Source organism: Furipterus horrens, unplaced genomic scaffold (assembly GCF_987537825.1).
Source record: "Furipterus horrens unplaced genomic scaffold, mFurHor1.1.pri manual_scaffold_5, whole genome shotgun sequence".
Classification (NCBI taxonomy): domain Eukaryota; kingdom Metazoa; phylum Chordata; class Mammalia; order Chiroptera; family Furipteridae; genus Furipterus; species Furipterus horrens.
In genome coordinates this window covers 195,451,562-195,470,772 of record NW_028327175.1, presented here as the reverse complement: position 1 = coordinate 195,470,772, position 19,211 = coordinate 195,451,562, and the positions used below count along the sequence as shown (strand labels likewise).

General features: G+C 53.5%; 1 protein-coding gene across 1 annotated transcript in view; it reads left to right on the top strand.

Moving 5' to 3' along the window:
* DOCK1 (dedicator of cytokinesis 1) overlaps positions 1-19,211 on the top strand; it is a 385,242-nt gene that overhangs the window by 292,998 nt on the left and 73,033 nt on the right. The window contains exon 30 of the mRNA XM_090278686.1: positions 17,663-17,741. Within this exon, the coding sequence (XP_090134812.1) occupies positions 17,663-17,741 (79 nt within the window). The remainder of the gene's footprint in view (positions 1-17,662; positions 17,742-19,211) is intronic.

Below are 19,211 nucleotides of genomic sequence, written 5' to 3'. Positions count from 1 at the left end.
GACTCACAACATTAAAAAAATTTCCTTCCCATCTACGCGCCCGGTCAGGGGAACACCGTGTGCGGCATGGTTTATTCAGGCCCTGGTGATCCCTGCAGTTGAGAACTAGACCTTGGGATTTCCTGTGAATGAGAGCATGTTGCGTGTGGGGCCCCACCTCCACCTGCCCTGCTGTCCTGGCGTAAGAAGCACGTGACCCTGGGAACTGAGGAAACAGGTCTGAGGCTCCCCTTCAGTACTGAGGGCCAACCCAGCAGCCAGGGCCCATGGCGAGAAGAGGGGTGAGCAGCGTCCCTGCGCGGCTGTAGATTTGCTGACAAGGAACAACTTTTCTGACTGGGCATGCCATGGAAATTGGATAAGCTATTTAACATCACTTAAACGGTGTCTTTTACAAGTGTTGTCAAATGAGGTAGTCATTTGTAACCGAGCAGAGGATGGAGAAACCGTTCTCGTGAAAATGTTCTGCAAATTGCTTTGCTTGTAGCGACAGTGGTCGCTGTAAAGAAAGATTTCTCATATTGGATTTTCAGAGACACAGGAGTGACCACAGAGTAGGTAGGGGACAGCCTGGTAATGGAAGCCTGCTTAATGCCTCAGCTGTCATGAAGTATAAGGAAATAAACCCCGGCGGCCGCGAGAACGTGCTCCTACAGCCTCTTCACGCCCCGAACAAGGAGGCTGAGTGATCTCGGTTATGTCTTATTAGCCGGCCAGCGGAGGAGAGAAGGGAAGGACAGCCAGAGCCTACAGCAGAATGTTTCTCCGAAATGAGCGTCACACCGGCAGGCCTGTACTGCTCAGTTCAGGTCAAACGTTTTGTTTCTTCTCTGTAGCGCGCAACTGTTTGGCCGTGGTGAATGTGAGTAACCATGGGCCAGGGGCCCGCACACACGTGCTGGAGCGCATGTTAAAATGCAGGTTGGCATCCAGAGACCTGGGAAGGAGCCAGAAGCCGGCTTCCAAGGCAGCTCTTCCAGGAGGAGCGGGGTTCTGATCCATCCCTGCTGATTGCAAACCTGTACAGGCGCCCTGTCTAGAGGCCCTTCCTGGCCACCCCATCCCTGAGGGACCTCCGCATGCCCGCCCGACCCGGTGCCGCGTCCTCGCTCTCACCCACCCCTCCCCTGCGCTGCGGAGGGGTTTTCTGTGTCTCTTCACTGGGACCCATTTCCTTCCTGCATCATCCTCAGTGAAGAGAAGGAAGGCCCCTCACTCTCATGAGGTGGGTTCCAGACTTACTTAAACTCCCGGAACTCTTGCTGCTTTTTCAACGACCCTCAGGTCTGCGTCCTGCTTCTCCTGTCCCCAGGGCCTGGGTCCCGGCTGAGTCACTCTGTTACAGTGGTCACAGGCTGGCTCTGGTGTTCCCACAGATTTCTGGGGGACGGCCTGCAGCATGGCAGCCTCGGTGACCCACTGATCTTGTTTCCTGTTTGCCCAGTGCCCCGGGCACCCACAGCACGAAGGCTTTCCCGGTCTTACAGGGTGAGGGGCCGTCCGATCCCCGGCTGTTCGCTCACCTGGGAGAGCAGCCACCGCAGACCAGTAGCCGTGGGCCATTTGAACACACCGCCAGTTTTGTTTAATTAAACTTTTTTAAATTTTTAATTGTGGTGAAACACCCATAACAAAAGTTACCATCTGAGAAATGTTTAAGTGCACGGTTCGTTGGAGCTCAGGATGCTCACACTCGCACCAGAACATTCTCATGTCGCAAAACTGAAATCCTGTGGCCATCAAGCCCTCACTCTCCCCATTATCTGCCCCCAACCCCACCGCTGGCAACCGCCACCCCACTTTCTGGCTCTATGAGTTCGACGCTGCCGGGGACCTCATGTAAGTGCGGTCACACCGTCTGTGGCTCTTTGTGACTGCAGCCTGTGTCAGAATTTCCTTCCGTTCTTGAGGCCGAGGCCTCGCCCGTGGTGTGGATGCGCCACGTGTGGTTTGAGTGCTCTCCCATGGGCGATCGCTTGGGTGGCTGCTTCCACCTTTGGGCTGCTGTGAACACGGGTGCACAGAAATCTGTGTAAGACCCTGCTTTCCGTTCTTTTGCACACATGCCCGGAGGAGGCATTGCCAGGTCACCTAGCAACCCCGTCTCTAGTTTTCTGAGGCCCCACGATAGTGGTTTGCACAGGCTTCGCACCTCCTGCTTTCCCGTCGATGGTGCACAGAGGCCCGGTGTTCCTCCTTCCTTGCCAACACTTACTATTTTCCATTTCTTTTCTTAGTAGCCATCATGCAGGTAGATGTGTTTTGTTTTGTTTTGTTTTGATGAAAACGCATTGGCTTCCCTTTATAATCAGCACGCAGCCCTTCAGTCAGGGCTCACGTTACAGAGGAAGCGTCCCAGGCGCTAAGGAGCTGGTCCCGGGGAGCAGGCGCATCCATGGCCGCAATGGGGCTGGAGCGTGGGTCTCTGCCCGCCTCTGTCACTGCCATGTGCAGGTGCCCAGTCCACCGTGGAGTGAACATGGGGAATACCGAGGGGGGAAAGCAAGTGTGAGTTTTTTGAAGTTAAGAAAATGACTGATGATGGTTCTAAAGTCCACGTGCATTGCCAGAGACTTTGTCCAATGAGTTAGTTCCCCCTCGAATCCATGAGCTCATTCTCCCTTCCTGATACCATCGTGTGCCATCTGGGAACCTAACCGCTCCCTTCCGAGGCTCACTGATGGGAAGCCTCCTCATTCTCCACCCACCCGCATCCTCCATCGGGTCCCCTCTTGTTGCTGGCCGGTCCCGCCTCCCGAGCCCAGCCACCCGCTCCTCTCCCCCTCCTCTCTAGGCTCCTTGGGCGACGCACAGCCGCGTGCCTGTTGCTAAGCTGGGCTCGGCGAGGCAGAGGGCCTTCATCTAGGACAGGCGCCCACTCGTGTTTGCAGGGGTCCCTGGCTCACGCTGGACCCCACCTGGGGTGGCTGTGAGCTCATGCGCCTTTGCATCTGACCTGGGTGATTTTTGTCTCGCGGCTCTCTCTGGTGGACACAGTCGGTGTGTTCTGTGCAGAGGTTCTGTGTGGAACTGATTTTATATGGGGCTTTTTGGAGCTCTGCATCCTCCAGGGGAAATAACGTTTCATGCCCACGAATACTGAAACTGGAACGGCTTCTCTTGACACAGGGTGTCTCACGCACCTGTTTTTACACTTTGGCTGATGAGCCTGATCATGACATGAAACTCCTCCAGGGACCTGGGTTATCAAAATATGTCTGTTCATAGGGCAACCTGAAAACAAGAAAGGACAGGCCCCAGAGCCTCATAAACGTGACGGTATTTAGAGATAAGGCCTTCGCAGAGATAATTAAAGTGAACGTGGGATTATTAAGGTAAACTCTACTCCTGTGTGACTGGCACCCTTTTAAGAAGAGGAGGTTCAGACACAGGGCATGTGAGGACACAGGGAGGAGGTGGCCGTCCACAAGCCCAGGAGAGAGGCCTCATGAGAAGCCACCCCTGCCCACACCTTGACCTCGGACTTCCAGGCTGCAGACTGTGGGAACGCCAGGGTCGTGGGTGAAGCCCCAGCCTGTGGTCCTTCGTCACGGCGGCCCAAGCGGACTGGTCCGGGGCCCTGTCACCTTGCTTGGGTGTGAGGGCTGCCCCTGAAGTCACTGCAGTGGAATGTGGCATCCCAAGCGTCCTTCCCAGCCAGCTGGGGACGCGCATCGGAGTCCTTACTCTTATTTAGAATTGGGGGAAAGAAGACCGATGGGCTCTATATTTCCAATGGTAACATAATATTGGCTAGAAGGTAGGAGGTAATCCAACTTTTTTCCAGAAATCAGAAATTACGTTGAGGTGAAGTTATAAAAAGTCGTGTGTTCTGTTTGGCTCTTTTTGGATATTTTGGCTCATTTTGGATTGTCGGCAGCCGTCCGTCTAGAAAGACGATGGCGTAGCTTCCTGAGAGACTATCTGCACCGCCGAGAATGGCTGTGCAGTCCGATTCGGGAGTGACAGTCCCTGCCACACTTGTTACAGGTGAAGGCAGATGGCCGTTGTTGCTGCTGTTGACGCTGCTTCCGCCTCGATCTTTTCTGGGCCGCCTCCTCGTTGCGCGCAGCCTCCGCGCGTGACGTACCTTGCCTGACCGCGAGCCTCCAGGCTAGGCGGTCGTCTGCTTGAACTTCCCATGTGTTGAGATTGATGGAGCATTGTGTCATGTAGCCTCATTTTGGATAGAACATTAAAAACCCAAGGCTGTGCTATCTTTCCCCTCTTTTTCACGCCTGAAAGTGCTGTGTTTGGGTTGTTACTTTTGTGACACTTGGGTTTATTTTTTTGGACCATGGGTGACTTAGACACATGTGTGACTTTGCCCGCCACAGGGTGCTGTTGACAAGGTAACTGAGCGTGGCCTAGGAAGCAGCTTTGTCCTTCAGAAAAGCCGCAGGGCAGAGATGGGGACAGAAGGGGGCCTGAGACAGGGATGGCCCCCGTTCTTCCTCTGGCAGCCCCCACCGCTGTCCCCATTTCAATACCCCCACCACGGTGTGGCCCAGATGCACTTGGAAATAATGCCCCCCAACCAAGAGCAAAGACACCCGCACCCCGAGGCCATGGGAAGTGTCAGTGCGGAACATAGCAACTCCCTGAAATAACCGAATGTTTTACCCCAAGCCTCGTTCACTGGGCTGTCGTGAGCTAAACTAGGCTAGCGCCTCTGAGTATACTCAATCATTTTCCTGGATTATTTCCCCAAATTTGACAGACCTTAGTTAAGCTATTTTGAGACTTTGCTGACAGTTTTTCTGGGCCCACACTCTGCATCTCGGCCGTCTCGGTCCTAGCTCTGTGACCTCATTAAGCGTGTATTTTTGTAGAAGCCCGGGGTCCGGGCACCACGGCCGGCACTGTGGTCGGATGCAAGCTTCCCGAGGGCCCACTGCCCAACGCCCTCGTGCCCTCACTGGGCATGCGGCTCTGGACCGGGAGAGGAAGGAGGAGTCCATTGCAGCGTTTTACCAAAAAGCATTGAAACGATGTACTTTGTGTGACTGTGAAATCCTTCACTTGTGGACCTCGCCCAGGTTTGTCTCTCGTCACCGCTCGCCACGCTCGTACGGGTGACTCTCAGACAGCCCGGCCAGACCCAGGTGCCCTGCTCTCTGGCCGGGCACTGCTGCTCTGCTCCCCCGGGGGGACTGGGGATTCCGCAGCTGACAGGGAGGCAGCGAGGCCCGCGGGGTCCGGAGCCGGGAGCTCTGGGTTCTAGCGCAGCTTCGTCCGTGGGTCCTGAAGAGACAGTGAATCGCTAAAACCAGCTTGCGCGGCAGCCTCCCGCAGGGCAAAGGAGCACGGTGGCATGTCCTGGGGCCACCTCCCGGGGTTTGGTGAGTTGAGATCATGAACCGGGCAATCTTTCAAACTTCCGACACATTCTGCGCATGACCCTCCAGGGTGTTTCATCGGCCGCAGCCGCCATGCCATGAGGTTCCCCAAGGTCGCCACCTACGGACTCTGCCGCTGTCCCAGCCCCCGCAGGCTCTGCCTTAGCTGTGCCGAAGGGCGGGGCAGATAGTGGCCTTGGGGACCCTGGGGCCCTCACACAGAGGCAGGCAGGGTCTCTCTTGTGCAGCAAGCGGCAGGTCCCGGCCACGGCCCGTGTTCTGCTGTCGTGAACTTGCCCCCTTCCCGCCTCAAAGAAGAGGGGCACACAAGGACACAGCTGGACACTAGCTTGCTAAATTCAGTGGCATTCACATTTAAATTGACAAATGAGCTTCTGTCTCATTTTCTTGGCCACATCTGTTCATTCCTTTTCTAAGCAAGTGTTTAATGTGACACGAAGGGTCACGCAGAGCGCCGGGAGGCAGAGCAGGTGGGGACCCTGCTGTCAGAGAGCTGAGAGTCTGTGGTACGGGGGCCCATCAGTGGACATCACCGAGACTCCCAAATGAGTGAACACATAGGACAAATGCGGCCCAGGCACCTGGCTGCAGACGTACATGCTTCTAGGGGAGCGTGTACGAGGGACGCACGTGGTTGGGAAGGCTGAGAGCTGAAAAACTGGAAGGAACTCCCCTGCTGGGACCGGACAGGCGTGGTAGCCCTCCAGGCAGAGGGAACAGCACATGCAAAGGCCCTGCACATGGGAAGCACTGAAAGAGGTCCATGAGCCTAGCATGGCGCTTATCCTGCTGGTTCATGGTCAGGGCCCTGAGGCCACCTTGAACTAACACATTCCCTTCCCTGCCCCCCCTCCTCCAGCAAGAATGAAGTTCAGTATGCGGTGGCCTCAGTGGGTACCTTATCTCGTGGTGCAAGGTGTTCTGACCGCAGTTACACTGGTACCGGGCCCCGCGGTAGGTGCTGGGAGCTAGTGCTGGGTGAGACTGATGATGCACCCATCTTCAGGCAGTTTGCCGCCCCGCTCAGCCAGGAATCCAGCAAAGACATCACTAGAGCCTCCAACATCAGCAACTAATAAGTGTTCAGAAAAACCGTGACCGGGGCCAGAGGATGCTCAGAGGGCCAGGCTGCTCTTGACAGGGAGCCAGGGACAGCTGCTTGCAGGGAGGGCGTGGTTTGTCCTTGGCCAGTGGCTGGGTGCTAAGGCAGCCTCGCGTCCTATGTGCCCCCCTGCACCACCCCCCCGGGATGACTAAGGGGAAGGAAACTGGAAAATCAGTGATGACCAGGGACGTGTGATGCACTGATCACATCAGGAAGGAAATTGTATCCACCCCTGGTTTGCTTTTCCTTTAAATAGGACATTCAGTCATAGCTTCACCATAAAATTGTTTTATTGTGTGGAAATAATTTCCGTAGCAGGGGAACTAATTTGATTGTGTAGCATAAAGAAAATGTGTGTGGGACAATGGGGAAGAATAGAGCCAAAATGAATCTAATATATTTTAATCTCCACAACACAGATTATATTTTCAATTAAGAAGCTTAACTTGCATGCGTTGGGCTGGCGGGGGCTTCCCGGAGCACCTTCGCGCGCGTTTGTGGGTAATAAGTCACGTAGCATTAAGAAGGTAGACGATCATTAGCCCGCGATCACCCAGCTTTCTCTCTTTAAGAACCAAGTTGATGAAGACTGTCACGTGGCCGCGGTTGGGTAGTAAAAGTGGAGAAATATGGGAAATGGAACGGTTGGGCTGGCGAATGTGATTTTCTAGACAGAACAAGGAGATCCCGAATTCCTTCCCGTTCAGCCCAAGCGAGGCCTGGTTCCCTGACGTCACGGTCAAGTGGGAGGCAGCCTTTGGATGGTCACTGCCAGGCCCTCCAGATGCAGAGCACAGAGTGGCCATATGGCTGAGCAGCTTCGCTTACTCATTGCCTCTCGGGAACGTGGGCTTGACTCAGGCAGGCTGTGGTCCTGGCTCTGTGGTGTGGTCCCCAGACGTCCCCAGGGCCGCCGATAGTCACTCAGCCCCCGGAACTGCAAGTGAAGGGGAGTCAGGACACTGGCCCTTGTCCCTTTGGTCCCTTTGTCTTGGCTCTTGTTTCATCCTGGATCTGCTCCTTAGGTGGGCCCACCGTCATTCACGTCTGGGAGACCATGGAAGCCCCGTCACGGACACAGGAGTGACAAAGACAGCCCCCCCCCCCCCGTGTCTCGTCTGTGCCACAGTTCCTTGTTGCTTCCCTTCTCTGCCACCCTCCCCGTAGAAGATTCTGGGGTCTGGCTTTGCAGACGCTCACGCTTTGACTCCCCACCAGTTGGGAGAAGAGCAGGAAAGAAAGAAAGGGGTCATTAAAAGGAGAGAGAAGGCATCTGGCAGGGAGAGCAGAGGCAGATGTGGAGTTCATTTTAAAAAAGTCTATTTTGGGCCTTTCCGGAAGGCTGGCTGGAGTGGCCGGAGCGGCCTGCAGGCTGGGGCCGGCGCAGACGGGGAGCAGTTGGGGAGGCAGAACGCGGCGCCCTGGGCCCTTCCTGCGTGGCCGTGTGGCTGGGAGCACGTCAGGTTTGATAGCGTCAGAGCGGACACCGAGGACCAGACAGAGCTCCCAGAATGAGGCCAGAGCTGGGAAGTGGGGGTGGGGACTGTACACCAGACAGCAACCTGGGAAACGTGCCCAAGGCAGATGGGTGAGCAGCAGGTACCAGGAGGGTGAGGAGCCCAGAACCTGGACTTGGGAAGAGCAGAGAAGGGACCAGAGCAACGGCGGTGACAAGATGCAAATCCTGCGTTTAACATCCGGTCTCACCGCATTAGTTCGGGCCTTCGTTTGTCCTGGGCACTCCGTGTGGCTGGTGTGGAAACAAGTCAGCCCCAGGCCAGCCCACAGAAGCCCTCTTGTCCTCTCTCCTCCTCTCCCCTCCCCTCTTCCATCCTCTCCCATCCCCTCCCTTCCCTCCTCTCCCATCCCCTGCTGGGTTCATCTTCCCCTGCCCACAAGGAATGCTGGACTTCCTTGAGCTCTATTCTTGGCCCTCCACGGCCCCTCGGTGCGCCCTCTCCAGGTGGGCTCTCTCACCCACAAACGCTTCTGGGGCCTTCGCCACGTGAGTGTATTCCCTTCAGCCGGTTGCACTAACGAAGGCAGGCTGCTGAAATTGTTGTTTTCCTGATGTGTCTACTGAAAGCCAAACGCAATCTGTGCAGGCTACTTTCAGGATACCACCACGCAGGTCGGTGTAATCTATGGGTGAGTTTTGGGGGGTGCCTGGTCTGGGCTGCAGCCTCCACCTTCTGCACCCCTTGCCATGGGGTGGTAAGGGCGATGGGCAGTCACTTAGCTTTTCATCTGTTCTGTGCCCGCTGCGTGGGAGACCTGGGCCGTCGGCGAGCCCAAGGATCTTCTGTGTCCCACCCATATGTTGTCGAGAATGGAGGAGCGTGTACGTGAGCTCCTGGCCCACAGGCACATGTGGAAGCTGCTTGGTTACGGTCAGCACTCTCGTCCTTACATGAACAAGAGCCTGCTTCTCTCCTCGCACGCGTTTCAGCATCTCAGCTGGCATCCGGTGCTTCTCTCCCAGCGGTGTGGCCTCCAGGTCAACTGAGAAATAAGCCACTTTGGTCCTGAGTCTTGGGCTGTGCATCCGGCGTGACATGCTGCAGCCAGTGTCGGGAGAACCATGACAGGGGGGCTGGCTCTTGATTTCTGAGGCACCGGGACGGCTCCTAGAGCTCTTTCCAGCTCAGCTGTGTTGTCACGGGATCAAGAAACAACAGAAAACAAAGATGTTCCCAAGGCCATGGAGAAGAGACTAGAAGAGATGAACTCAGAGGAGACCATTGTGGGAAGGCTTTGGTGCCTTCCACCCCTGGGCCTGAAGTGACAGAGAGGTGGGCTGAGCCAAATCCCTATCACAGATCCAGCTGACAGCCGAGCACTGGCCACGTCTCCTGGGAGACATGTCATCTGCCCGTCTCCTCCTCTTTGCCGTGAATGGGCTTCGTTAAAGGAGCGGGTCAGTGTCAGAACTCAGATGCCTGGAGAGTGTTTCCTCGGGGGCAGCTCGTGAGGACCGCTCGTGTTTGGCCCCCACGGCAGCACTGGGGACTCGCACATCCGTCATCTCATGGGCAGCGTTTTCCAGATGTGGGAGCTGAAGTCCAGGTCATGGCCATGCTGTGCCTCTGTAACGGGGGAGCCACACTGCTGGGAACTGACCTGAGTTGTTTTAGGTTCTTTTTCATCGATAGTATTAGTTGTTCATCATTAAAAGTGGGTGAGTGTTAGCCAAGGAGATACTTGTACATCCCTGCTTATACCCACATGACTCGCAGGAGCCAGAAGATGGAGGCAGCCCAGGTGTCCGCCGGTGGCCAGACGAATGGAGTGTAGACATACAGTGGAATCCTGCTGCGTCCTAAACTGGAAGGAAATTCGGACACCTTCTACCGCATGGATGAAGATGATGCTCAGCGAACCAAGCCAGTCGCAAAAGGACAAACATGGTGTGATTCTGCTTCTATGAGGGACCTAGAATAGTCAAACTCATAGAACTGGAAAGCAACCTGGCGGTGACGGGGCTGGGGTGGGGACACGGAGAGCTGTTATTTAATGCACCGAGCCTCAGTGTTTCAGGATGCCAGCCAGTCCGGGGTCTCTGGTGGTGGTGGTGGCTCACAACAGCGTGAATACACTTAGTCCCACTGCACCGCACGCTTGCAGCACTTCAGATAGTACCCTGACTAGGTAGAGGGGTTGGGGTTAATGGCCCGGTTTATAGAGGTGAAGCCACGGCCCTGAGAGCAGAGAGACCCACCAAACCCGGAGATGCACCCCGAGCACTCGCCAGCTCTGCAGGGCAGGCTGGGCCCTGAAACCATGAACGACCATGAGGTCTGCATAAGGCCGGTGTGAGTCGGAAAGGAGCCCGATGAGAGAATGTGTTTTCCTTCTTTTCTGTAAAGAGCCTTCAACAGTCAGGCTCTTAGACCTGGCAAAGAACTTAGAAAACATAGAACAATTGGGTCCAGTCTGGAAAGGCTACATGCTGTGTGATTCCAGCCATCTGACCTGCTAAGCAAGGCCAGTCTACAGAGACAGTGGCAGATCGCTGGTGGCCGGGGGCTCGGCAGGGTGGCGGATGGACAGGTGGGAGCCCTGAGGATGTCCGGGGCAGTGAAACGCCTGTGTGTGTGATGCTATAGTGCTGGCTACATGTCGTCATACGTGTACCCAAACCCACCAAATGTGCAACACCCAGAGTGAACTTCATGCAAGCTGTGGGTGACAAGGACCTGTCGATCAGTGGGGGTTCGGCAGTGGGACGGAGGGCACCGCTCTGGTGGGCGGGCTGTGTGTGTTGGGGGCAGGGGTATTGGAACTCTCCCCTTACTTTTGCTGCAAACCTGAAACTGCTTTAAAAATAAAATCTGTTAATAATCATCGTCTGTGGGAGGGGGATCGGGATTGGGGAGACGGGAACCAGCCTCGGGTGATGATTGCAGCTGCTGAGTGCAGGCGTCTGGGGTTCATGCTGCCCGCCGCTGTCTGTGCCGGGCACTCTCCCTGACACAACGTGACGCAGTCGCAGGGAGTGACAGGTGTCATGGAGACCGCGCCGAGGGGGCTCCTGAGGACGGCAGCCGCCTTGGGCTCAGTCTGTTCTGCCCTTCCAGGAGCGTGAGCTTCTGCATCGCTGAGCTTCTCTTTCCTTATCTGGGAAATATTAGGTAATTCATACCCTTCGAGCTCGGGAGCATTAAACAGCATGCGTTCAGTGAAGCAACAACACGCGGGGACCCTGCGAGGTGCCCAGCACAAGTTTAGGAGCCCAGCAGCAGAACGAAGGCTGGCCACGTGGGAGGAGGGGTCAGACTGTGGTCACATCCCGTCCACTTCCGCCCGTGGGGGCTCAGGGGCCACGGGCACTGTGTGAGTGGGAATCTAGACAGAGTCTGCATCTATTTGGCATGAGCCAGGCACATAGACCAGGGCCGGGGGATCTCTGCCTGCGAGACCCCCAGCGAGGATGACAGGGCGCAGCCTGAGCAGCGCTCTCCGGCAACCCTCCGTATTCCTGGGGCCCTCCCAGGCCGAGCCTGCTTCCGCCAGGGCTGGCCAGCGGAGGCATCTGCTCTTTGCATTTTAGTTAAGAGTTTGATGGATGTTGGCACCTACTGACCTGAAAAAGAAATGAGATCTAGAAAAAGGAGATACCTCTAGTGCTCCAGGGAACAAGGGCAGTGGAAGCTGCTGGCTTTCCTGCTCCTGCCCTGTTAGTCTTCAGCCTGCTGTCCCCCCCCTCCACGGCCCACCGTCCAAGGTGCACATGCCACACCGGGTCTTCCCCGCTTTGCACTGCGTGGCCCCAGCTGACCCTGCCAGCCTCAATCCCAGAAAGATCTAGGACACTGGTCCTCCAACTCTTTCCGCAGCCACCAAGAGGCAGGCCCCTACTTTCTGTGTCTCCACATCTCGTCCACCAGGGTCTTTCGTACAAGTCACTTCTTTGTGGTTGTCATTTCCCTCCCAAGGTCCCACTGCAGGAAGTGGCTGATCCATTTTGGTCACAGCCTTGACAAGGAGCCACTTGGCCAAGTGTGGGATGGGCCTGAAGACCTGTCCACTGAAGGAAGTCTGCCTGTCACCTCTCCTCCCTCTCCTCCCTGCATCCCCTTCCTCACTCTGGCTTTGCCTCTCCTTCCCAGAATTCCTGATTGATGCGGAAATCACTTTAAGGCAAAGTTCCAGCTCCTATTCCTTGACTCATTGTTCTGTAGAGCTAGAATGTCACTTTTAATTTGTTTCCTTTTTTTCACCCACTTTGGGCAAAACATTTTATTAGAAGATGCATTTTCCCCCATAGTGACTCTTGTTTTAATGCCAGAGGTATTTAAATGCCCTCATATTGAACTGTACAATCTAATTATATAACTTAAAGTCAAATTTAAGGAAAGGAATTGAAAAAAAAAAAAAAAAAAAAAAACAGCTTCAGCATTTGAGAAATGGGGCTCTGTGCTCACTGAAGTTCAAGGCCTCTCTCACTGCCTTCCCCTGGAGCGGTGAGGCACCTCATTGTCCAGGTTTATTGGCAGCAGGCCCTGCCTAACAGAGGCGCTAGGAATGCCTGTGGCTCCGTCAGAATCAAGTCATTTTAGGGACTGTCATTCCACTAGCAGCTTGAATCATTAAATTGGTTCCTGATTAGTTTCTGCTCACTAAGTTCCCCCTACTCAATTAACAGATAATGATTTAGGACCAGTGCCACCGTTATTGCTCTGCACACGTTGCTTTGCAGTCGGCAGATTGGGGGACAGTCTCCCACGTAGCATTTACGGTCCTTTCTATGCGAGACGTGGGGAGACGTGGGCCAAGAGGCCATGCTGGTGGGACCTCGTCTGTAGAATGCTATGTGGGTGAAGGGCTTGGTGCCGTCTCCAGGCTGAGCTCTGCCACCCCCAGCCTGCCTCTGAAAGGGGTGCAGAAGTGCGGGATCCGTAGGGGTGTCTCTCCTGTCTGCAAACGCTATGTAACATCTTGTAAGATGTCAGCAGAGACCATAGTGTTAAAGCGATTTTGTATTATGTGCCATTCTCTCTCTCTTACCTTTAATCTCAAAGTTTAAAAAAAAAAAAAAGCCTTAGATCCACATTCAAGGGAGATGAGAGGCCCCGTAGTTTAGTAATTTCATTTCTTGGTTTAAAATATGAGAATCTCAATAACTTGAGCGACTCTCTGAAGGTCATGTAGCACCATGATTACGTGGACGTAAAGCGATAGATAGATGATAGATATGGAAGGAATCGGATTAAGACTATGTGTGTGTCATATTTGGCACCGACAGGAATTGCAGGACAGCATTTTGTTTGCTGTGGGAGCTTGGTGTGGCTAAATGTTCAGGTAGAAGAGAAGGAAATCAGGAAAACACCCTGGTTTGGGGTTGGTTGGTTTGTGAACTGTGTGAGCTCTGGGGATGAACTCTGTCTCACGTGGACCTGTATTGTTTAAAGTGGGCAGCGTGGCAAGCTGGTGAAGCTGGTGCTCTGACTTTCTGGACAAGGCAGCAGTCGCTGAGAAGAGGAAGAGGGCAGCCTTGCCACAAAGCCATTAGCAACGCCATTTGCAGTCACCTGCCTTGAATAATTTGAACATATTAAAGACAGGGCTCAGAATCCTTTTAGGATGACAGAATTTGCCTGTGGTTCTCTGTATTTACTTGTGGGTTTGGTTTTATCTTCTAAATTAATCAAATGTTTAGGTGATAAATAAATCCTTCCATAGATTAAAAATGACTGAGAAGACCTCTGTTAGATATGGATTTAGGGTTTTCCTTAATCCTTTTGGCCACGTGGGGCAGCATCCCTGAACGCGGTTACTTCTCACATCGTTGGCCTTGGTTTTTAGAAATTGCTTGGGTCTCCGGTCTGGGAGTCAGACTCCAGTGGCTTGTTTCTCGGAGTAACTGACCTTGTGCGCAAGACCCTCGTGTTGCTGGCGGGGTACCAGCAGTGCCTCCGGGTGCTGTTGTCCCCTGCCAGCTGCCTCCCACCTTCTCCCTCTCCTGTGAGCACCTTGCCCTTGTGGCACCTTCCCAAGGTCATGCAGGACCGCTGTTCCTTGTACCCTGATGCTTCTGTACAACTACAGGGAGCGCAGAGAATGAAGGAAGGCTGGGGTTGCTGGAGGGTGGATTCTCTCTCTCTCCACTGGAGCAGGCTCAGGGCGCGCCCACTTGTCTGTTTGTTTTTACTTTGTTTGGCCCGTGGGAGGCTCTGGCCACACCGCTGATTCTGAGACCTGTTGGTGTGGTTGTCACCCAGAAGTTCCCCAGGTCAGAACATTTCAGCACATTCACTGCAGCAGCGGGTCCTCTTAGGTGCTGTGGGGAATTCTGATAGACAGAAGACAAGGTTTCTGCCCTCTAGGAACTGGCCCCAGAGATGTATTGGAGAAGGGGAGGACTGGCTCCGGAGTGGAGAGGAGATTGAGGGGACAGTGCCCAGCCATGAGTGCCAAGTGTACTCATGGTTCAGAATTTTAAAAGAGCAGAACATCACAGTGGAAACCCCGCTTGAAATGCAAGGACTCCATGGAGAACCAAGGACTGCCAAATATTCTAGCGTCTCTGAGCCCCTCTGATTTGAGTCAAGGCCTGATCTTCTGGGCCAGCTCATCCATCCCTCATCCCTCATCTATCCATTTGTCCATCCATCCCTCCATTTGTCCATCCATCCATCCATCTATCCATCATCCATCTCCCATCCACTCATCCATCCATCCATTCATCCATCCATCTATCCATCCCTCCATCCCTCCATCCCTCATCCAACCATTCCTCATCCATTCGTCCATCCACCTACCCACCCATCCATTCACCTGCCCATCTATCCATTCATTTGTTCATCCCTTTGACTAACACCTACTTAGCACGTATGATGGGTCAGGTGCTCACTTGGCATGGCGGGCACATGGGTGAATAAGCAGACAGGACCATTTGGGACTAGTCTGGAAGGCCTCCCTGTTTCCGAACCCAACTCAGCACAGAGCCCCCCCGGAGTCAGAGGACAGCCTACTTGTATCCTCCCCTCCCTTTCACGGCCTCCCAGCTGAAAGGGCTGGGTCCTGAGCTGTGTGAAACCAAGTCAGAACCTTCATTTCAGAACAGCAAGGCATCCTGCTACCAGTCGCTTGGCTTAGCCTGTGACCATGTTTTTGCTCCTCCGCAACTAGAAGCGGGTTGCCCGCAGAAGCTTCTAATGCATTTCCGTATTTAATTTCCCGAGTTTGACGTGTGTTAAACTCATGAATGATAGCAGATAATGGATATTCTTACCTAAAGAAACCTCTGTTTAGGTTCCTTTGTGCCTTGTTAGACCATTGATTGGCCGTCCATGGACTTGGGCATCGCTGAGTTTCTAATCCCATCAAGGGTGAACCACGGGGTGTGATTTGCGTGTCCAGGGTGGTTCTGTGCAATCGATGGGCCTTGATCATGGAGCCGCTGCTTTCTCTGCCTTCATTTGCTGCATCGATTGCGGTTTTAATCCGAGCTTCTTTTTCGCTTCGCTCTGCAGCTCCCATTCTGTGTTAGTTGGGTTTTGTCCAGGCTTTTAAAAAAATTTATAGCAAATCTAAATTCTGGAATCTCTCTCCAGCTTTGCGCCTGCTTTTGTGGTCAGTTCATTAAAAAGGGTTTGATCAGCCTTCCTCCTACTCCAGCGTGGTGTATTTTTTTAAAAGCCATTTGAGAAATATCTTTATTTAACTAGCTGAGATTGTTCCAGCGCTTAATGAGAAGTAGCATATTGCAACTGTTGGAGTGCTGTCTTGAGGCAAAATAATTACCCTGTAATAATAACGCATGTTCTAGCAAACTTGTTCTTATCGCAGCGGGCTGGAGAGGGGTCTTCCTTAAAGCTCATAAGGACCCTAGGGTGCTCTAGCGAACAGCCAAGTTCTAAAACTGAAGGAAAAAATAAGAACAAAAAATAATCGTTGTGGCCCTCAGCCTAGTGCTTTTGTGCTGCATGGGAGCCCACTCTTGTAGTGACAGGAAGTTGTCCTATTCCGCTGTCACTGGTGGGGGGACTTCTCTGACGGCTGGGCTTCGGGCAGCGCGGTCTGAAGGCGGTTGCCCGGGGTCAGGGGGACAAGGCAGACCATCTGCTCCTCAGCCCTGCGTCTTGTACGTCTGAGGGCTGACCGTGACAGGGGGACCCCAGCCCAACGTGGGAGGGCTGGTCAGGGCTGCCAGGTGTTTGTATATACAAGACAGGCCCTGCATTGAGTCCTGTGTTCATTTTCGGGGATGCCCTGCATGCCCTATAGTGAGCTTTTTTCACTGAATTATGAGAGTCAGCGGGGAGGGCTGTTTTTCAGATGTAACTGGGAGTATCCTCTGTTTGCAGAATCTGGCCACCCTCTGGCTAATGGATGCTGCTGCCCGGTCTGTGCTCAGCCAGGATCCGCATGTCCCTCGATTAACAGTCACGTACCACACTAAGTCCTTCTTTCTGGTCCCATTTAACATTCCAGAGAAGAATTCGGGGAGCTCCATCGGCCGTTTTTTTCAGTGACGGAGGTGGCAAACCCCTCACAGGCCGTTTGTCACACCTGTTTGGGTCCCGGCCCCCACTGCCAGGTTTCACAACGAGACCATGTCTGCAAACCCCCCTCTCTCCAGGCTGTCCACGTCCTGAGCACGGGAGGGCCTGCAGTGACATGGGTGTGCAGCGGCCAGTCGTGGTGGGAGGCGGTGACGGAGACCTTCTCAAAGCCCCGGCTGGAGACGCCCCTCCTCCCTCCTCCCAGGCTACCTGGCTGTCATCAGTGGCTCTGGGACGGCTGGGGACGGGGCTTCCTCAGGCGCTAGTGGCTACGGAGAGCACTTGTCAGAGAGCACAGTCCTAGCACGTAACCCAGATTTCCCCTGCTCCCCGGCTGCGCCCTGCGGCCCGCACAGAGGACAATGGTGCACTTCATTACCTGGGACCTCGCGCTCATTCCTCTTGCACCTGCCCTGTGCAGAGGGACGGGGGTCATTTCAGAAGATGGGTCTGGACTAGGCTTTGTTATCGTCAATGCTTCAAGGGTAATAAAACAAATCTAAAGGCAGCAGCGCCTGGAAGGCTGGGTACTCAGAGTTCTTTATGACAGTTCAAACTGCGTATTTTGTCACAGAGCAGCCAAAGTCAAGACTTGGAAGCGGGTGACAATTTTCCCGGGGGGCTTAAAAGTGGACATTATCAATGAATCAGCCGGTGTTCCTGCCAGAGTTCTCATTAAATCACTTTCATAGCTATTAAAGGTTTTTTAATTTTTCATTTAAACAAATAAACAGTGCAAAATTAGCATTTCAAGTATAGGACAAATGCTACCAGGAATAAGACATGCCGCCAAGCCTGTGTGTAAGAGTGCTTCCAGGTGCTTAGCTCGGAGAAGCCAGCTAAGCAAGGACCAATTTACTGAGACCGCAGTGAGACAGTGTGACTTGAGCAAAGGACTTAATTTGCACCTTTTTCAAATTAGGCTTTTTTAGTGATACTTTTCCTATGTTGCTTTCAGACATCCTTATTTTTGTCTTGTTTGTTTTACATGTGCTAATTTCCTTGATTAATTTAGAGAATGTCTGCATATAATTATCTGGGCTTTTCAAGGGCAAAACCTCGAGTCTTTCACAGACCCCAGAGAGCTCCCATCTCAGACAGCCTCAGCTTGGCTCGGACTGAAAAGCCCAGCCTACGGAGGTGCCGGAGCCTGAGTGTGTAATCACGTGATGTCTGTCTTGCTCTTTCAGGGTCTTCCTGCGAGCGATTAATCAGTATGCGGATATGCTCAACAAAAAGTTTCTGGATCAAGCCAACTTTGAGCTGCAGGTAAGAGAAGGGGCGGGCCTGACCTTGGCTGGCAAATCATGTTAAAACGAATTGCTCGTCTGAGCCCAAATCGTTTATTTCTAGTCCACGAACTTAATCGGTCTCCCCTCCAAGGCGTGGGAACGGTGCTTACAATATGTACTATTGAACCTGAGGACTGAAAACTGTGCCTTTGGGGTATTTGCTCAATTTAGCAAAGAAGGTAATGGAGTCGTTTCAAAGAGAAAGTACTGACTCAGTGACGAGTAGGGACTCTGGAGCAGTCCCCGCTTCTCAGTTAGGGTGGCTGCCAGATTTTCTCAGACGCCCTCTAATGCAGGGAGGAGGGGGAGAGGGCTGGCCTCACTGAGCTCAGCTTGCTTTTAGAACTCAGTTTCCCCTGGCACATTTTCTCTGGGTCTGTCCTACCCACAGTGGCTTTGGCCAGGCAACAGACTACACCCCAGCCCCCTGAGTTTGGGTCAGCTGATCTGCCAGTTTTCAGTCCTGCGTCTTCAGTGTTCAGTGTGTGTGTGTGTGTGTGTGTGTGTGTGTGTGTGTGTGTGCATGCGCGCACATGTGTGTGCCGGCATGCGTGGTATAACGGTGGGTCTTGCCTGGCATGATTTACTATGCACCTGATATTCCTGATGTTCAGTCCATTGTCCCCACTCTGGATCTGCTTCTGCTAAAATGATTTTGTCATCATCATGACTTAGTTTCATTCACTAAAGTTTACAAATAAGAAATAGCATCCAGATGCCAATGGCATGTTGGTTTCCTGGGCAGGATCCTTCCCTGAGAAGGAGCCTGAAGAATTTCTGTACCCTCAGTGGGTGGTCCAGGTCAAAAAATATGACACAGACACAGTGGTAGACACGCCTATACTTACCCTTTTGCGTCAGCCCCCCGAAAATTTGGAGCTGAGCCTTAGTCAGGCTATCAGATTAAGCCCTGGGGTGCCCACGCCCTTAATCCTCTGAAGCCACGTACAGTCTGTACGCCTTTTAAGTATGAACTGTTTGGTTCTTTACATACTTTCCTTACCCTGTGTGTGTGTGTGTGTGTGTGTGTGTGTGTGTGAAATCAGAAAAAGTCCTGAATTGTACATAAATCTATGTACTATTAAGGGGCTCCCTTGGAGCTAACATTTATAAACACACTTACGGTGGCCCAGCACCACCAAGAGGCCCCTGTATGTGTTTACCCTTTGATCCTCCAGCAATCCTACCAGGTAGGTACTGTTGAAATTCCCACGTTACCTGTGAGGAGCGAAGGCACAGAGAGGGGCGTTGTTTCCCTAAGTGGCAGAGCCGGGATCTGAGCACGCGCCGTAGAGCTCGGAGGCCACGCTCGGCCCTGAACCATGCCCTGAGAGCTGGTCGGCCACCTGTACGCAGCGAGGGTGGCTTTTACACGTTTTGTAAGTGTGCCAGGCAGATGAGAAAGGCCCCAGCCTCATCGAGACCTGGTGCTGAGCCGCTCAATACC